Genomic DNA, 19,515 nt, shown 5'->3' with positions numbered 1-19,515 from the left:
TCAGAAGTAAGCAAGTTAGAAAAATTAATTTAGCGACGACATCCAGGTAGCCGAACTGCAGAACACATAGCAGCACTTTGAGAGCGATGAAGCTCCGAGAAGACGAAATTGTGCACAAGCCACAGTGTTAAGGCCACCTTCAGATTCTAACGTTGTCTAGCAATGAATTTTTTTTTTCGCATATGGGATTATTGCCGGGATCACGGTCACGGGCGTGCTCTAGCTCTATGCATGCAAACATCACAGTGTTAGCTATCACATATCGGTGAGACCGTTAAGGGCATTCCATGCGCGTTCGTATATTTATTTTCCTTGCATAATATAAAGGCAAAATTTGCTTTTACAACTCTGCCCAAGAAGTCTGATTTGTCGGGATAGGGTTGTGAAATCAAAAGTTGCAATATTTCTTTTTTTTTTGCAGCCGGACCCCTGTTGACAAAAATTACTCTGGTGCAGCGCTTCCAGGTCTATTTTCAAGTAAGCCAATGGAACTGGAAATATGCTGGGAGCTTTATGCCTGTTTATGTGGGGAGCTTCTTCAGAAACCATGCTAAGAATATAATTGTGTAGCTGGCAGCAAACATTTACAATGCCGCACAGTTTGTGGTGCTTATTTCTTTAGCTATGCAATGAGACTGTGTTGCCTACGTCTACATGAAGGAATCGACGGCTTGATTAGAAAACGATTGTTCATGAGCCATTCGCAGGATAGTAAATCATCTACTTTCAACACCTGCCGTTGAAAATGATCTACTACATTTCGAGCCTATAGCTGATGAGTGGTGTTAATGTCTCGGAGGACGAGTCCAATTAAATATGATGCCAAGAAAGTGAATATACGTGCACCTTAGGAAGAGGTTCTGTGTTCATTTGAAATTCAATTTATCTTCACTTTGAATACTAAGGTTATGCAAAGTTTCACTCACTGACTATTCAGTTCGACGTTCAAATGCAATCTTGGGTTCTAAGGAGCCAAATCCACGATCCAATTATCAGGCACCCCGTAGTGGGGCACTCCGGAATACTTGTGGCCACGAGACGATATTTAACGTTCCCTCAATACAAGGGATACAGGCGTTTTTTTTATTCATTTCGCCTCCACCAAAATGCGGTCGCCGTGGCCGAGATTCGATACCGCGTCCTCCTGTTTAGCAGCCGAACACTACAACCGCAAAGCCACCGCGGCGCCAAGAGTTCAACGTTCCAGTAATACAATCACTTATTCCACCAAGCTTTACAACGCTCTGTTATATGCTTGCTCGGTACTGTTGCAATAACAATGAGAGTCCCAGTTTCACTGATACCTTCCGCAAATTTTATTAGCGCGTGCGAAAAAAAATTTAGCTTCGCAATTCTCATTACGAATGTCGACGTTAATGCGATTACCATTAAAGCAATGTAAAATAAACACTGCATTGTCCGTCTTGAAACATGCCTACATGAAGGCTGTATGCGGCCGGGCTCCTGTCTCGCACTTGGCACTTCATAGGCTGCTTCATCTAGTGGCCCTGCTACCGCGTGTGCGCATAGCCCGTGTGGCAGTGTGTGAATATATAGCGAGACAAGATTGCCTGAATATATATGGTGCAGGTTTGACGCCATTCAGCACTGGACAACTGTCAATGTTTTTTGCTATTGAAGAGGGGCACATAACCTCGGGCACAGACCTAGTGGCCCAAATTGGCGTCAAAAAGGTTCATTAAGAATGCGGCTCGCGCATAGTGAAAAATACCCTATAACCAACGTTAGGCCCAACCATTTATTCGGAACCATGTTCCCTCGGCAATTTGGCATTAATAACCAAATTATCCTCAGAATTTGCCGATATGTGGGTGATTACCGTACTGTTTAGCTACTGTATGATACGCTGACAACTATAGTAATTGCATTGTCAACCTTTCTGAAAGCCTTTTTGTTTTCTTGGCATTCATTTGTCATTGAAAATGCCTGAAGTAACAGAATTCACTTCAAGGATGCAATGTAACTTTCGGACAAATCAACACGTGTGCTGGACGTACTATACGCACTCTAAGAAAGCTCTGCTGCCACATGAGAGTATTCGTTGAGAATTGTTCAAAATGGAGATGATGTCCGCCTTTTCGAGAGCAGCGCTAACAGAGAACAAGCAAGCAGGACGTCCTGCGCTCTTTTGACACCCACCTCAGCCGCTTTCGCAGTTAAGGGTAGAGATTCACCTTTGCTGTGTGAGCTGAAGCACAATGAGCCCGTCATGGCGGCGTGGCAGCTATGGCACTGCGCTACTAAGACCGAGGGCGCCAAATTGCGGCGGCCACCTCTCGATGAGGGTGAAATGCACAAGACAACCGCGTATCTCGCATTTGGTGCACGTTATAGAACCAGGGGTCAAAATTAATCTGGAGTTCCTCACTACAAACGTACCTCACTATGGAAATCTGATTAAGGTGTGAGAATTATGTTAGTGGCGTCAGAAATTCATTGCGTTGCAGAAATTAACTGCCTCGACGTCTTAACGCACACTTGGATAAACTGTTATGTACTCCTGAGAAGAGACGACTTCCGCTAGACATTAGTACTCACTGTTTTAGTTAAATTATTCGCGCCATTAAAACGCGACCAAACTATTGACGATGTTCGTCTTCTACAGTACGTGTTTTGAATGCGCTATTTCTTGCTATATTGGTCAAATCTTGACTATCAACTGCCTGAATATTTCTGCCTAGAAGTCTACATTTCTGAAATGTCCCAGTTACTACCTCCAGTCACAATAAAATTAATGTTTTCTCAGTAAATTGAATTACGCAAAGCTTGCCTAATTATCACGCGTGAATTTAAAATCTCGACCAAGCTTTCTAAGAGATCCGGTATCCTTTACCCCGACTGCTGTGTAAATTAGGTTCTGCGACAAATTTTGTCAAGAGATTTTGTGTCTAAGCACATAAAAGAAATGAACCTCTATGTGACTTAATACGAAACAAACAATATACCTATTTCCCTGCAGCGTTCTCCACGTTTGGATCTTTCTGCAGTAACGTCAGCAGCGCCGCAATAATAAGTTATCCGCCAACCAATGGGAGTTATTGGCAGACTGTGAAAGCGACTGCAGAAATGTGAGCATTAGTCTCTTCTTTCTGTGTAGAAATAAAAATTATTTTGGCACAATCAGCCGAGCATGAAGTTCTCAGAAGACACCAGTGCACATTCACCCTACGCTATGAAGGGTATGTGCGCTATCAGAAACCGATAATTTTCAGGCTGCTGTCAATCAAATTTCGCATAGGTCAATGTGATTCTTGTTAAAAAGGCAAAAGACAAATTACAATCTCGGCAACTTCCATTTTCCTTTGGAACAAGAGGGCAAGTAGCGATGTCACATAGGCTGACACTAGCAGGCGCTTTTTTTAAACAATTAGGCTGTATTATCACGGAGATATTCTCCATAAGTAAAAGTGGTAAAAATTGCTGTAGTACTCCCTTTTCACTTGAGAATATTAGACCGCCAGATGAATCAAGCCACACAGTGAAACTGGTGAGGAAGATTGAAATTCGGTGTGAATACCACCTGGTTTTTTTTTTATTGAGCAGAACTTTTACAGGCATTGTATAAACCGTTTACGAAGGTTGATGGCCACCCTGAAAGGATCAAGGGGGCCGAGAATTTCTTATTTTGTGAAAAACAAGGCCTTACTGCGACCGACCTGTAGGCTAGGTTTGAAGCGTGTAGGTAATAGTTATGACACTTTGTGGGTATTTATTGTATACCTGTTGCTCTTAATTTTCATGTGGCACACGAGGAGTGTTTGCTCAGTCGTCTATGTGAAATGTGCGGAGTATACTGTTTATTTATTATTACACAAAACTTGCGTCAGAACCCTTCTCACAATTGCTGGAGACGGTAATACGTAAGCATTCAACCAAAACGACACAATGCACTGCCACCGTCGAAACGAATTGGGCCTAAACCTTAACTAAAGTGGCACTCCTCTTTCGAGCTTCCCCATGATCATTCGGCGTCATCTAGCGCCACCACCGCGAAGCCTGCGTGCGGCCTGCGAAACATATCACGCGCAGGTGTGTACAAACGCTGCGTAACGTGGCATGTGGGAGTCAGGATCCTCTCTCGCACTCGACATGCAAAGTCCGCACCTGGCCTCCGAGACGACAAGCGTAGTGCCCCGGTGCTTGATAACACTAAGAATTCGTCCCTCGCTTGCTGCAATCTCAGTGGCGCATGCTCAGAAACCCAGGTTGGCAAAATGTTCATCGAAGAGCGTCACACACCTAATGTATGCATGGCGCAGCTGGCTAGAGCGTTGGCTACATCTACATCCACCAACGTTGGCATGTAAGGCGCTCATTTGAAATGTGGCACATATCCAATGCATTTATGATGCGCCCTGAAAATTCGTCGGGCTGCTATCTTTGACAAACTCTTGTGACTTGCCTGCGATTCCATTCAGCGTCGAACAAATTTTAGGGATCTTTTCCGTCATTGTAGGCCGCTACATTCGCAGTGGCACACACCAAGTTGCCCCAGCTGGCGTGAAATATGTTCATTTACATGCAGCACACCGCTATTGGCACATACCGAGCGACTCAAGTTGGCACATACACCGTGCTTCAAGTCGGCATCAAAATATTTCTGCGAACAGTGCTCCTTACCCATCGTCGCACCTACAATGCTTCCTTTCAACGTGAAATAGGTTAGTTAAAGGGTGGCACGCATGTACACATTGCCACATACTCAGTGACCCAAATTGGTCCGTTGGTTGGTTTTCAACCCGTCACCTCAACGCAGTAGAGCGATGCGCTACCCATTTGACTACGGAAAAACCAATGTCTTGGGTACGCGGGAAAAGGTTAGAAGCAAATATAGATACAAGCATAGACAGATACACCCAAACATAGCTGCCGAAAGTGCGTAAAGTAACCGTCAGTTTGTTAACAAAAGAGAGAGACAGACAAAAGGGGAGGAAAGACAGGAAGGTTAGCCGGTGTATCTACCCTCTGGCTATACTCTGTGCTGGGTAAAGGTAATAAAAGGAGAAAAAAGAAAAAAAAATAGCAAAATTGACACAATGTGCGGCGACGCGCTAGAACATTCACAGATGGTCGTGCAGTTCACAATCCCTTAAAAACTTGAGCAGAGCCGTTAAGAGCTTCAGTGCCCGAACCTGCCTGGACAAGTGTCCTAGAACTTTTCCTACTATGAAGGGGTGATTGTACGGTTTTTTTAACGTGGTCGCGAGCACTTTTCTTGACACACTCTAACGGGGACAGTGACATAAGAGGTGCTCGGTCGTCTCCTCGCAGCCGCATGTGTCGCAAGTAGGCATCCCGGCCATTCTTACGCGGAAGGAATAGGCGTTCGAGAATGACCCACCGAACCACAGGCGGCACAGACGTGCTCCTTCCACTAGTGGTTACCCTGGTGGAAGACAGTGTTGCATTCGTGGGTTAAAACTGTGACGATGTGCCCTCGTAAATTTACTGGTGTTCCGAAGAGTCTCTAAGCTTGCGTGCGAGGGATAAGTTGTAGCCTAAGTGTTATGTGTGTCGGAAGTTGGGCGTTCCTGGCTTAAATTTAAACCTACCCGATGTTTGCTTATTATTCGTGTTTTCTTATTTTCATGCATTAGGCTAGGTTTCTTATCGGTTTCACCGGTGTCTTCCTTGAATTATATACGGCGCCTTCTTTTATTGTGTGAATATAAGAAAAACGCTACGATTAATATGAAACGAAGGTCAAACTGTCAGCGTCTTGCAGCCGTTGAAATAAATACGTATTCGAAGGCTTCTCAGTGGGTAGTATGTACTTTACGACTGGGCCAAACTTTATCGCGCTGCCGAGGGTTAAATACAAAAGCGACTAATAATATATTTGGCAGAAATCGTGGAACTTTATGACCAATCTTTTGTACAATGTTCATTTCCATGTGCATCCAAAATTGCTTTGGTAAGAAGTCACGCTTATGAAGGGCTTGGCAGTGGTAGTAGCCCTTTTCACAACATGTTTAGCCATCTCGTGAGGAAACTCTACGTTACTCCTAGCTTATATTTATCGGCAGTCGGGCTAATGCCAACTTCAATGCGTGACAAAACTTTAACGCCGCTGGCCTAGTTAAGAGAGTTGCAAATTATAAGTATCCTTTGCTATTTGATTTTTTTTATTTGTTATACGAGGTTCATAGTCTGTTCTCCTGGTGCGCTGAGGTGAATAATGGGGCCACCTACTTTATATTCGTTCAATATCATGAACCGTATTCAAAGTAACCTGTAGGTGGAAGTTGAAAATGCACGGTCTAATTACGGCCTTTGCAGAGGGTCACGCATGCCAGCGATGCTAAATGTTGCCTGTACGTATTACGACAGCGCACATTCTAGCTCGGTTCCTTTAGCGAACTGCGAACGCCACCGAGAGAAAGTAACCGAAAATTATGGTAGCTATATTGCTTATGTTCTAGCAAATTAAGACGAGTGTGGATGAATTGCAACCTTAATGTGAGAATCATTTTTTTTCGAAAGTACTCGAAAGCAACCTATGCAGGCGAGAGTACAAAGTGGCAGGTCATATGACGGCAACAGTGAGTACTTAATGTATGCGGGCCACTCACAATTGTTTACCTACTCTAACGAAACAGATTCGCTCGAAATAGGATTGTTAATCGCCAAGGTCCCACAAGTCCGTTTTCATGTTTTTACATGGAAGGTCGCATATAACTGAAGCTCCAATACATTGCTCTCATAATTTCAAGGTGCATATCCAGACATTGTTCTTGTCCTAACATTATTTATCAATGATACATCCTGTGGGCTCATCTGCTACCACTTGTACATTGCACAGCATGTAATCAAGTAATAAATCTAAATCTTAGTTGAAGAAGTTTTAAAAAAGATTTTCAGAAGCATTTTAGTTTCTCGTAGAAAGCTTTTATGCATTTTCGAACAAGCCAACTGAAGCAGCACAATATGGCTATATGTCACAGGTGGTCCAAAAAAATATGTTCAGATAAAAAAAAACATGTCACCTTCAGAGAAATAAAATTTTGACAACTCTCGTCTATCGTGCTTATTTCTGCGATTCTTGTTCTTCAACAAATCTGTTATTTCACTTCTCTTCCAGGTTTGGCACAAGAAACTTTGCAAGGTTCACCGAGGACGACATAAAAGAAATGAACAAGACTTTCTCGTATGAACAATTTATTTTGTTCTTATGCAGCCGTAGCATGCAGTGCTAGTTTGTACGTACTCTTGATGCCCAAATTTACATTTGGAGCCCTAGGGGTCCTGTTTGCAACTGTAAACATTTCAATTGAGCTAGAATTGTTTTTTAACTTCAATGCAACTCTAAAAAGTGAGAGTGACGCTCATATTGGTGGAAACACGTTTCTGGCGTGACACATATTAAGTTTCTATTTTCCTCGGTACATTTTTGTGGTTAACCTTCATGTCTTTGTTTACACTCCCTTTCTTTCTGAAGCGAAAGAAATTGTAGGCATTGCTCACAATAATTGATCTGCCCAAACGACGACTAGGTTTCCTCTCCAGAGGGTGGAAGAGCCTTGTCAATGCTCGGACGTTTGCGAGCTCTCATAGTTTCACAATTTTCATGATTTCATGGCTTCAGCCATCATCGTCCCCGCCCCCATTTGGTAAGAAGTGCAAAGAAAAACACGAAAGCACCGAAAGCACCAGCGAATTATCTCCGCACTGCTACTGCTTCGTTCTTTTGTGCACCACTAGCAAGTCGAGTAGGATTCTGAATCTACGAGCAATGTTTTACACAACTAAAATCTATATGCTTTCGCTATGCTGTGCTATCCAAAGGGTGTACACTATCACGCTGCCGAGGTACACGACAATTCCGGCTGCTTGGAGCTTAATTTTATATTCTGGAAACCCCAGACCCAGAACTTGTAACCATTCACTACGACCGTGGTTTATCGTCTGCTTCTACATCAAAGTTTCATGGAAGTTGAGAGTATTCGTCAAGGGTAATTGTAGCACCTGTCTCTTTTGTATGTGGAAATGGCAGTCTTTCAACCGATGCAAGCTCACCGGTATAGTTTAATCTATACGAGAACAACGTCTATGTTGATGCCCCAGGGTAGCGTCCTTCGGGAAATTCTCAGACGAGCTTTGGGCAAATAGAGAAAGTCGATTCTAAACTTCCTAATAGTCAAGCGTCTGCAATATATTCAAAGAAATAAACATGAAAAAGAATTTCAGATGCACTAGCAACAGCCCGAGAAGTAGAAAAGCTTATGTAAATATCGTCACGTTCGCAGAAAAATCTGCTCCTGTGTGGAAAAATTCCAGGGCTTCCGCATATGTTCCACGCCAACGTATCCATTTGTCTTGATTTTTTGCCGTTAAGTCTACTTTAGATAATGTATCGAAGTATAATTGCTGCCAATCATTGGCAAGATCATTAAAAGGCTGCTAGTCAGGCGTAAAGCAGAATGTATTTAATGCTATACCGTCGGCCCTATTGTCATGGCTGGATTCCTACGTACAAGTGCTTTCCCCAAAACCATCCCCGCTTAACGCTTTTTCGTCAAGTGCAAGAAGCAAATTATGTGGAGCCATTCCTGGTGAATGAGAGTCAGCCAGTTCTGACGTGCGCGTTTTTAATTGTGGACTAAGGAATGTGAACGTTTTTCTTCGATCTCACAAAGCATTACAGTTGACGTGGTGACTCGGGAGGTGGATTTGATTGTTTTCCTGTTCTCATGCGTAGTATTGCAAAATAAATCCCAGTTATAGATCGCGTCAGAATGTCTGCGTAAGATATATGCATTTACGCACCAGGCGTGGCACTATTTCTACTACGTTACAATGCAAAATCAGCAGTATCAGCAGAAAAATTCAGTGCCCTTCCACTCTGTGAAGAAGGATTGCCAGCGAAGCTGTGTATGTGGGCCCTTTAAAGCAAACTGCCCCTCCGCGGGGCATAGTCCTAGTATTGCACTGTCTTCGAGATCGGCCCTCTTATTCGGAGTGCTTAAAGCCTGCTTCACCTCCATTGCGTGTTGGCCCAGCAATGCACTATCTTTAGTATCGGCTCACGTATAAAGAGTGACGCAGCTTAGAGTAACAATAGGGCAAAGAGTACAGCAAGCCCGTCTACTTCTACATCGGGTTGTAGAAAATGAACGATAAATGGTTTATTAACTTGCACGGCACCACTTACCGAAGCCCACTTCATGCAGCAGCAAGGTCAACGTGAGAGTTCAAATCAGGACCCTGTGTCGTCACTCTCGAAAAGTATCCGCTTTTTAGCCAGTCATCTTCCCTAGGCGAGTTGGCCAGTGAATCTGAAGGCTGTCCAGCCGCCAATCACACTCCTAGACTTCTTGGCGATACCACGGTCATGCTCGCAATAACCCGCAGTCACTCCGCGTCTGAAGAGACTGGTTTCGAATATGTGGCAAAAAGCAACCTGCTAGTCCTAGGTCGTTGTCGTTGTTCCACTCCTTTTAACGCGACAGCGTTAAGGAGCTCGTGTCGCAGAAAAGCCGGTGTCGTCGGCGTCGGTGTCGGCGTTGGTGTCGGCGTCGGCGGCGTTGGCCGTGAGTGATAAATCCCAGCAGGCCCTTCATGAATAAAAACAACTTGCAAGGTGGGCTGGGTGAAATCGAACCAGGGTCTCCGGAGTGTGAGATGGAGGTGCTACCACTGAGCCACGAGTTCCATGCTTCAAAGCGGTACAAACGCGCCTCTAGTGAATGCGGTGTTGCCTTAGAAACGAGCTCTTCTAAGGCTCAGGCGTGTGTCGCTTGCTCAGGCGCACATTTCGTTGCCGCGCCGAACGCTGCGTTGCTCGACGCTCACCGCGTCCAATGCGGGGCGCGTAGTCGCTGCGCCGAAGCCCATTGTCTTACATCCCTTGGCGGGTCGACGGGAACGCTATCGCGTTCCACTCTTGAAAGCGAAGCTTAAGCGTCCTCCAGTTTTTTATCCTTCAGTCCGGCTGCCAGGTAGAGGGTGGGTAGAGGGCCTTTCGTAGGAACCGTCAATACTTAGTGTCCATGCTGCGTTGACCTCTGGATAGGTGGTGGTTTGACTCTTGGTAAACGTCCAGATAAATGTGACTCCCAAATTCTGGTCATTGTGCCCCTCCTTTTCATCCTTCGCTCAGGCTTCCAGGTAAAGTGCGGGGGGGAGGGCTTTTCATGGGACCCGTCAAGAGTCGGTGTCCATGCTGCGTTGAAATCTGGATTGGTGATAGTTTGTCTCGTGGCAAGCGTCCAATTCCCCTCTTTGTGGTGCTGAGACGTCACAAGAATGCGAAGCACCACATGAAAGTTTAGAAACCTCTTCATCACATGGAATATGCGGCCGCACATACGTTAATCACTTCTCAGTTCCATACATGCACAGCCGACCGTCAAGTTACAGTTTTATGCTGCAGCAGCCCCAACTTCGTTACAGCCATGTTGTTCGTAAGAGTTAGCTGGACGTACACCGTGAATTCGCTGGTAGGCACATCATTCCTGCATCAATTCTGGCATTGTTATTCAAGTGACATGACTTTTCTGACAGAACCAAAATTTTTAAGCTTCGTCACGCGGCTTTCGTATCGCTCAACAAATCTAGCGCGCCTGGTTTCGGTGGTATATACAAAACGAGGTAGCACTTACGATATTGTCATTAAACGGTAATTTGTTCATTAACCACTTTGGTGAAATAGGTCTCAGATCCGAAGAGTTATTGTAGAAATGCAACTGGAACTGCCGTTTTGTTGCACATTCAATGGAGCGCCATTTGCAAGAGACAGGTGCGCGGCACATGACTGCCCTGTGAGCACTCCCTGTAGAGCTGGTCTTGGAGATCAAGCCCTTCCTGCCGGCTAGCTACACGAGCAGTCGACAAACTTTTGCAGGCAAAACTTCTCAGTGTTGAGCCAGATAAGAGAAAATAGTCAAAATACACCTCAAAAAGACTTTGATATCGCGTATTCTGGCTCAAAATATCGCTATGTAACAGTTGAAGGTGCATTTAGGAAGCTGATTTTAGCATTTCTTCACAAAGCAGAAATCATTGTTTGTACTCCAAATGCTAAATCTGAATCCACAAATTTGAATTCACAAAGAGTATAGGATATAATGGTTTTTCAGCCAATGTATGCAACACCGCTAAAGTGAATGGAATCCCTCACTTCATCGACAACAATATAGTGTGATTTTAAGCAGCTATTTCTACAAGTGAGGTGTTTAAAAGAAATCTATATTTTGCTGTTTACAGCGGCTTCAACAGTTTTCCTATGATTTTCTTGTTTACATTGCAGGCACTGTCATGCTAAAGCAAGAAACCACACCTAAGGATAAGATTAACATCCCATTTCAGCTATAACAAAACAAAACCACTTCTCAGCAAAAAAGTACCAATAAATACTGTGAAAATTGGTCCTTGTAAACATATTATTAAAACTGTTTCCTCTCATCATCCATCATCACGAACTTGACGCTGAAATTCTGGTACATCGTTCACTGTTTAAAGGAGCCTTTTGAAACCTTTTTACACAAAAATATCTGGTCTGAGCAGCTGCATCGCCTATCACTTGTCTTAGATTTTCATATTTATAGACATGACTTTCTCAGTACCAACTCTACAATTTCCAAGGAGGAAAGGACACGACTGTTTTGCGTCAAAGCATTGACGTCAATGCGTTAACGTCAAAGTATTGACGTCAATATTATAGGAGCAGAAGGAAGTTTTCAACCACTGCACCAAGAGGTTTGAGACAAAATGAGGACACTTCTCATTTTGTACTATACTTAAGGTAGACAAATCTCCTTACCAATGCCTTTTGGCGTCATTAAAATAAGTCAAATATTTTTTCAAGCGTGTGCTAGAGTACATTGACATTATATTTGTTCTAACGCTTCTTCTGAACTAAATGCCTATTTATCCAGCTGCATTCGTGTTCTGCAATGGTTGTCTTGTTTTGCAACGGAGGAGCTCGACGTTTTCCGCAAGCAGCGGCAAGCAGGGGCAATACAAAACATATTTGTGCTCTAATACTAAATACTCGGCGAAACATTACTCAGTACAGTGCTGAGAACTCCATTTCCAGATGCAGCTGAGAAGAGTAATAATATATACTGAAAAAGAATTACCGTTAGATTTACCATACTGACAAAATGCAAGGTATACGACAGAAACAAAATAATATTAACATCTTATCAATGCTTACTTTCCTCAGCATGGGATTTCGGGGCCTCTGCGAGTGCATCCGGTGGCCCCCAAATCCTATGCTGAGGAAAGAAAGCGCTGCTAAGATGTTCTAAAAGGAGACGGGACGTGTGTACCCGCCTCCCCAACCCGACCTCGACAGAGCACAAGCCACGATGCTTCACAGACTGCAGACCGATTCCATTCTCAGTCATTCTAGGCTTTATTTATTCACTGGCGGGGATTATGACCCCGTCTGTACTAAGTGCTACCATGGAGTGTTCGCTACTCGGGCCCACATTCTAGGGGGGATGCGAGGGTAACCCTCGCCTACAATCATTATTGCCAGCTCCCTCCAAAGAGGGTTGGAACCAGCTGCTTACTAGAGCAGACAAGAAAACGTACCTGGCACTCGCCTCGTGGGCCCAAAACGTCGCCCCCTCCTGGGAGCCACACTAGGCCTACCTGCCCTAACTTCTTACCCTGCAGCAGCAAATAAAATTGTCTCTCTCTCTCTTTCTTTCTTTCTTTCTTTCCTCATGCAAATTGAATAGCCAAAATACAAAAATTTTCGCAACGTGAGAAAATCGGCGCTTTTAAACAGCCGACGGAAAGTCACTCCAAACAACAGCAGCGTTGTGCTTAAAGAACGCTAATTGGGAAGAGTGATGTAATACCGCTGGAGCATCTTCGTCGCTGCTGTCGCATTGATATTCAGGGCGTAATTTTTGTACAACTACACATTCTGTGTCATGCACTACCGATTTGTGGTAGAAATATTTGTCATTTTGTGCGAAACCTTGTTCCCCCTTTTCTCGCAATACGCAGAAAATAGGCTACTGAGCAAACCTCGCTGCCTGCTAAACACATTCATACCAACACAGTCGGACGCGTCCTTGGGAAAAATAAATAAATCAGCATGCCTGCTTTTGGGGCGAACATTTGTAACAGCATTTGAAACATTGTGCAAAGTGGCTTTACATGTACGAGGACAGGGCATTTCTCCAACGATAACTAATCAACTCCGGTTCAAGTTCTTGAACAGTGTCTTATATAGAGAGTATAAATGACCTCCGAAAAGTGCCTTGTGGCGCCACTTATATTCAGTGGCAACCAAATAAAAGATAAGCCGTGAGCAAGGCCTCCGAATCAAGGAAGCTCCATTTGGCTTCTATAGGACGCACCGGCCGCTCACAGAAGCGTCCATATGCCATGGGAAAATTAAATTATGGGGTTTTACGTACCAAAACCACTTTCTGATTATGAAGCACGCCGTAGTGGAGGTCTCCGGAAATTTCGACCACCTGGGGTTCTTTAACGTGAACCTAAATCTAGGTACACGGGTGTTTTCGCATTTCGCCCCCATCGAAATGCGGCCGCCGTGGCCGGGCTTCGATCCCGCGACCTTGTGCTCAGCAGCCTAACACCATAGCCACTGAGCAACCACGGTGGGTTATGCCATGGGAAACTTTTGCAAACATTCTAGGTTAACCCGCTCCTATCGACAAGCGCTTTTTGTAGCCCCCATCAGCCGTAGTCCTGCAACAGTGAATACGCGAGCGTAAAAAGTAACTTAGAAAAGTAACTTTAAACAGCGCCAAAAGACACGCGGACAAGGAAGAGCACAGGACCAGCGCTAACCGCCAACATCTTTATTGAATCCCGCACAAATATTCGCTACTGGCTGAAACAGAGTAAGGAAGAAAGGGTAGGCGAGTCATCCTCAATCTAGTCCTGCTGCGCTTGGGTGACAAACGTAAAACTATACAGATGTAAAGTACACAATATGGACACAACTGAAACTGATTAACTTCTAAGTAATTTAAGTTCCTTATTGAAAGAAGCTATAGAAGGGGCGCTTATGAAGTAGCTCCCAACTCACAAATTGAAAAGGCTTCAAAGATTTCCCTGGCCATCTTATGGCTGTACCTTCTCAGCACACGTGTGTCTTCAAGGCGGGGTAAGCAGCCACACTTTGCACAATGACCAGCTGGATTACTACCAGTCTTAATACTGACACAGTGCGCATGCTCACGTAAACGTTGATTATCTTGTTTGCTCTATGTAAGTGCAGCCGCCAGAGGTGGCAATGTCATAAACTGCATTCGTATTGCAATCTACGGGCTTGGCGGTATGCCGTTTACTACACAGTCCCTGCGCTTGCGGGCTGTCGATGACTTTTTTGCAGAACCTTTCCAACTTGGTAGGAGCAGTAAACACAACCTTAACAGCGGCCGGTCGCGCGGCTTTCTTGATGCGGTGGCACACAGAGTGCACATGCGGGATCACAATACTCCTGGTTATGTCCTCTACCACTTCGCGTGGTTTCGTGGGGGAATGACCTTCATGCAATACGACTTCCGTCAAGGATCGCACATAGCTATAGAAGCACACCTTCCATAGCTCTTTAGAACAACGAACTTCAGTTCCTTAGAAGTTAATCAGTTTCGGTTGTGTCCATATTGTGTAGTTTACATCTGTATAGCTTGACGTTTGCGGTGCAAGCGTAGTGACTCGCCTTCCCTTTCTTCCTTTCTCTCTTTCAGGCCGTTGGGAATAGCATACATTTGTGAGGGCTCCAATAAAGGTGTTTTGGCAGTCAGCGCTTGCCCTGTGATTTTGGCGATGTTTAAAATGAAGTAAAAAGTAACTCTCATTTGCAAGTTTTCTAAGCGCAAGAGGGACAGATTATCCAACAAATTCATCTGGTGGCAATACTACCCGAGTCTTCGTGGAGAAAAAAACGGGCGCAGGACATATTTTAGCCAGACCTTCTTGAAACAGAATAGCAAGATCCGCGACATTTATTGGGGCATTATGGGGATGTTTTGGGGAATAACCAGTGGCTGTTCAATGAAGTTAAGAAAAAGCGACATTACCTTGGCGTCGCTGTCGGAATGTGGTACGATCTGCAGATTCTGATTAAAAAGTCAACAAATTGGGGTGAATAGAAACACTGTTCTTTGATGGATTCAGATATACACGTGCCAAGCTAGGAGATCACAATCTTAAGAATCGTTCTACGTGGCGCATGGCATAGTCTGAATAGCCTTGGAAGCACTTGTGTTTCGATTGCTTTTGAACCCCAACCACGAACGCAACTACGTAAGGACAACTTTCCATGCAAGACATCTGCGAAACCGTGCAATATGGCATCATCTAGCCTACTTAACATATCATGTCGAGCATGTAGAGATTGATAGAGTTGGGGTGAATGTACACGAGGGCATGGGAGTCTCTGTGCGCATAGTCAACCAGAAACGAATAGACACTAGTTGTCTCCACAGAGGGCGAACTACGAGCGTCTAACGTAATGATAGGGCCATATGCTTCCACTATAAACATGATCTGCGGTGAGAGAAATTTAAAGAGGCTGGCTACCAAAAATCGTGTTGGCAATACCCGGCATCACCTATGACTTCCTTTCGCCTTGCCCTGGCATGAGAAAGCGAAATACATACCTGTAGTGAGATGGCAACATTTTTCCTGAACACAATATTAAACCGACGAAAAGTGTGGAGGGGTAAGACCCTGTAATGTCAGTTCATTGTGAAAAAGATGTCAGAGCGAAGTGAACGGAGCTCCTAGGCAAAGGAAGCTAAGCTCCAGCGACAAAGTCACATGCAGTTTTCTTAGAACTCGAAGAGAAAACAGTGGTTCGGAATTTCCATGCAATGTATCAACGGAGAAAAAGATTATTTGGAAATTCAATGCAAGCTATGTTGGATGTTGACATCACCAGACTGCCAATTTCCAGGTTTCCTTCGCCTGTAACCATATGCCCTGAGGACGATGAATCTTTTTGTTTTTGCAGCCATTATAAAATTTGAAACCGTGAAGCAGGGCTAACACCGTTTTCATGTCAAAAGGTTTGACTATCCTCTATTAAAAAACTGGCTGCCGCTAAATTCTCGGGAATATTATGAATAACCTTTGATAGCAAGCAAAAGTATGTCAATCTTCCTTGAAAACTTAAAATTTAGGCAGGCATTTCAGACTGCTTATGTGTGAGAATGCGAAAGCATTGCAGTCGCTTTGGGGAAATGTCTTGTGCTTAGGTGTTCATCCGTATGTCGTCATGCACGTTGCAAACATGCACATCATTCCGTTTTGTGTTGCTTTGCTTCGTAAACTGCCGCGTGCTTCTGTGGCCGAGCGGATTTCACCGATGCCGCTAAGGTAGACGCCTCGGCGTGCATCCCAGCAAGCACAGCATCGATAAAATCCGAAGACCAAGTGACGCGTGGTAGGCGGCAACGCGACATCTGTGATGGCGCCAGCACTAGCCAAACTTTAGTCAACCGTAACCGAGGAGCCACTGTGGCATTGTGTTTGCCTTGATTTTTGAGCCGTTTTGTTTGAGAATAATGAAAAGCCAATCTATTCGTGGGTTTATCTATGCAGGAATTGATTCTAGAGTCTTTGCTTATGCAGATGATGTGGCAATTTTTTTCCTTGATAAAGAAAGCGTGAATAAAACTATAAAAGAGGTTATTCCTTTTGCGCCGCAATTGGAAGTGTTCTCAGCTGCACTAAGTGCCTAGGTTTATGGCACGGCAGCTGGCCACAGGCACCCGAGTATTTTTGCAATATGAACTGGAGTGTTACCCTTGGAGAACATCTTGGGGTGTCATTACAACATTATCGTGACAGTGGCGCATATTGGATCGATGAAGTAAAAAGAGTAAAAGATCCGACACAAAAGTGGGGAGGGCATAACTTTTACATGTTTTCAAGAGCTAGTGTTCGCAATTTATATTTAGCTACAAAGGTACTACAAGAGTTAGGCATGGCCCGAATTTCGGTGCAGGAACTTCACGGAGTGTTTGCGGTATATATATAGGGATTCACTTGGAAAAGAACTAGCCGGTGTAACTTGTTTCATTCGGTGAAGAATGGAGGACTCGGGCTAACATTTGTTTTTGAAACAGATTGTTCGTAGGTACTGTTTTTTAAGGGAGCAAAGTGACACATTTCATCGTAGTGTTATTCAAGTGAGATAAAGTTCTTTCGTGCCTGAGTGGGTTGTGTCATCAACAAATGAACAAACGCGAGCACCAATTGGCTTTCTGAGCGAAGTTCTTATGTCCTTTTCTTTGCTGAAAGCGCCACTTTCGAATGAATGTTTGACTTTTGTGACGCGTAAGAAACTTTATAGTGACCTGGTTGGTGTTTTATTGCCGCATCCAGTTTACCACTCGATGTATAACTTAGGACCTGAGCGCAATGTGCTGAAACGCCGGGAGAAAAAATGCCAGCTAGATCTTCAGCGAAAATCTTCCTTTTTCATTTGCAATTCTGGCACTCTCCATGTGATGCCATGGCTACAAAGCAAGGGCTTTTTTGTTCCATGGTCTATTACCTGCATCATATTTCAGAAACCTGAAACTGTTGAGCACACCTTCTTGGATTGCCATGTCTCCGTGTTCTTGCGCGATGTTCTGAAACGAACTCTGAAGAAAGAACTGCCTTTAAAACCTTTCCGTATTCGGTTCATACCATGCGCAGACACAGGGGGAGTGCCGGCTGACTTGATAATGCTTTTGTGTATGAGCAGCGTGTGAAAAACACGTATGGATGTCAGGAATGCCTGCGTAGACGAAAGGTATTCCATGGGACATTAAGGGAAATTCTTAGGTACACTCGTGATGCCCTCAAGCACATGACTGAACCGCCAGAGAGGTTTCAGGAGCTTGACAATTTGGTGTCTGCGATATCTTCTTTGAGGGCCTTCTAAATCTGTACAGTCTCTCCAAATGATGCAACAATATTTTTCAGCACCAAGTGACCTGCTTTGTACGCGTTTAGTGGTGTTGTAGTAAAGGTAACAAAGAAAGAAAAGCCACTGTGGCGTCGGGCAAGCTTGCTCTTCTCGCACCCCAGAGATCGGGTTTCGATTCCCACCAAGACCGATATGTGCCAAATTTTGCTTTGAATTTTATTCGCTGACTTCGCTCATAGAGACCTCCCTGACAAATTTGGCGTCAATTCGAACATATGTGACGTGTTTGTACTCTACGCGCAGTCGGCTATTTTTGGTACCATCTATCGGTCACCAGATTTTCGCGTGATGGGTTGTATAATGCTTTTGCATTAATAAAAAGTGTGCGCACGTCATAAAGTTGTTATCTGTAGTGCATTACTCTTAAATTTTGCTGATTTGGTAAGATGTTCTGGACAATGGTCAATTAATGACAAGTGCATGCGCTGCCCAAGAAATTGTCCACCTTTTTTGTGACCATGAACCTGTGACTGGCATGTGTGGTTGATAGTCGTAACGTGTTAATTCATCTGGTGTGCAACTAAAAAGCGCTTCCTTTGCATGCTTTCATGGTTTCATGTCTTCCAGATCACTGTACTACAAATCCGATAAGTGTCCCCTAGAAAACGCAGAACATGCACTCCCACGACACTCCGTAGCAGCTTCACCCTTGAGCAGTATTGATGCTCGCTTACGAAAACATCAACACACTATCTTCTTGAAGTTTGTAACAAATAGAATGATCACTGCTAAAACGTAAGTCAATAAATTTTTTATGCCGCGAGTACGCAATCATCATGTGTTAGTTTTTCGAAAATAAAAAGTAGCTGATTCCCCGAAAGGCCAAGCATCGACTACGATAGAAAGTTCGTAGACATTTGCACAAACTAAGAATAGTAGTTTTGTCAGGTGTATAAACTTGGAACTATTCGCTAACTCTATTAAGAAGCATGGTGTCAGCGCGCACATGCAAGCATGAACACATCACGCTCGATGACCGCGGGCACTCGGTGTGAAAAAAGCTGGCGTGAGTAAACGCGGCAGCAGCAGCGAGCGAAGTGACCACCGTGTTGTCGATTGCTGCAACGCGAACAGCGACAAGAAAACATTACGACCAAACTTATGAGTCTTCTGCAGATTGTTGTCAAGATACAGTCACACGTATCTTGAAAGCGGCAGGCGTACTTTGCCACCACGCAAATTACGCACTTGTTAGAGGAGTAAAAGCCGCCCCCTCTCCCACTCCCTCCAGTGCTACCTTCCAACTTTCCTCGGTTTCGCGCACGAGGTTGAGCCGTGATCGTCAGTTCCCTTTGCGCCCGGTCACCAAGTGCGCTGTTCCTGTCAGAACCCGACGCCAACCCCTACCATTCTAAGTAATAAATGGTTAAAAACAGGAGATATAGAAGAAATTAAAATTTTTGTCGTCATGCTGTCTGGAGGCGAGTTTCAGTTAAAACGCTCACACTCCGCAAGCTACATTCCCTGCCTACCTTGTCGCATACCGTGACCGCGGGACCACCGCGTCACGTTTAGATCGCCTTGTTTTCCGAGCGGCTAGGGTTACTCTGAACTTAACCAAACAATCTTGACTGTAC

The 19,515-nt window shown here is 44.4% G+C and overlaps 1 protein-coding gene and 1 long non-coding RNA gene across 4 annotated transcripts in view; one reads left to right on the top strand and one right to left on the bottom strand.

Moving 5' to 3' along the window:
• The window catches only part of LOC135911845 (uncharacterized), a 37,196-nt gene extending 25,812 nt beyond the window's left edge, over positions 1-11,384 (top strand). Inside the window, exons 5-8 of the mRNA XM_065444184.1 lie at positions 422-477; positions 2,981-3,089; positions 7,103-7,168; positions 11,270-11,384. Of these exons, the coding sequence (XP_065300256.1) occupies positions 422-477; positions 2,981-3,089; positions 7,103-7,168; positions 11,270-11,303 (265 nt within the window). The 3' untranslated portion in view covers positions 11,304-11,384. The remainder of the gene's footprint in view (positions 1-421; positions 478-2,980; positions 3,090-7,102; positions 7,169-11,269) is intronic.
• LOC135911846 (uncharacterized) overlaps positions 1-19,515 on the bottom strand; it is a 128,641-nt gene that overhangs the window by 97,253 nt on the left and 11,873 nt on the right. The window lies entirely within an intron of this gene.

The sequence above is a fragment of the Dermacentor albipictus genome, chromosome 10 (genome assembly GCF_038994185.2).
Source record: "Dermacentor albipictus isolate Rhodes 1998 colony chromosome 10, USDA_Dalb.pri_finalv2, whole genome shotgun sequence".
Lineage (NCBI taxonomy): Eukaryota > Metazoa > Arthropoda > Arachnida > Ixodida > Ixodidae > Dermacentor > Dermacentor albipictus.
The sequence above is the reverse complement of the archived record's forward strand: the minus strand, read 5'-3'. Positions and strand labels throughout refer to the sequence as shown.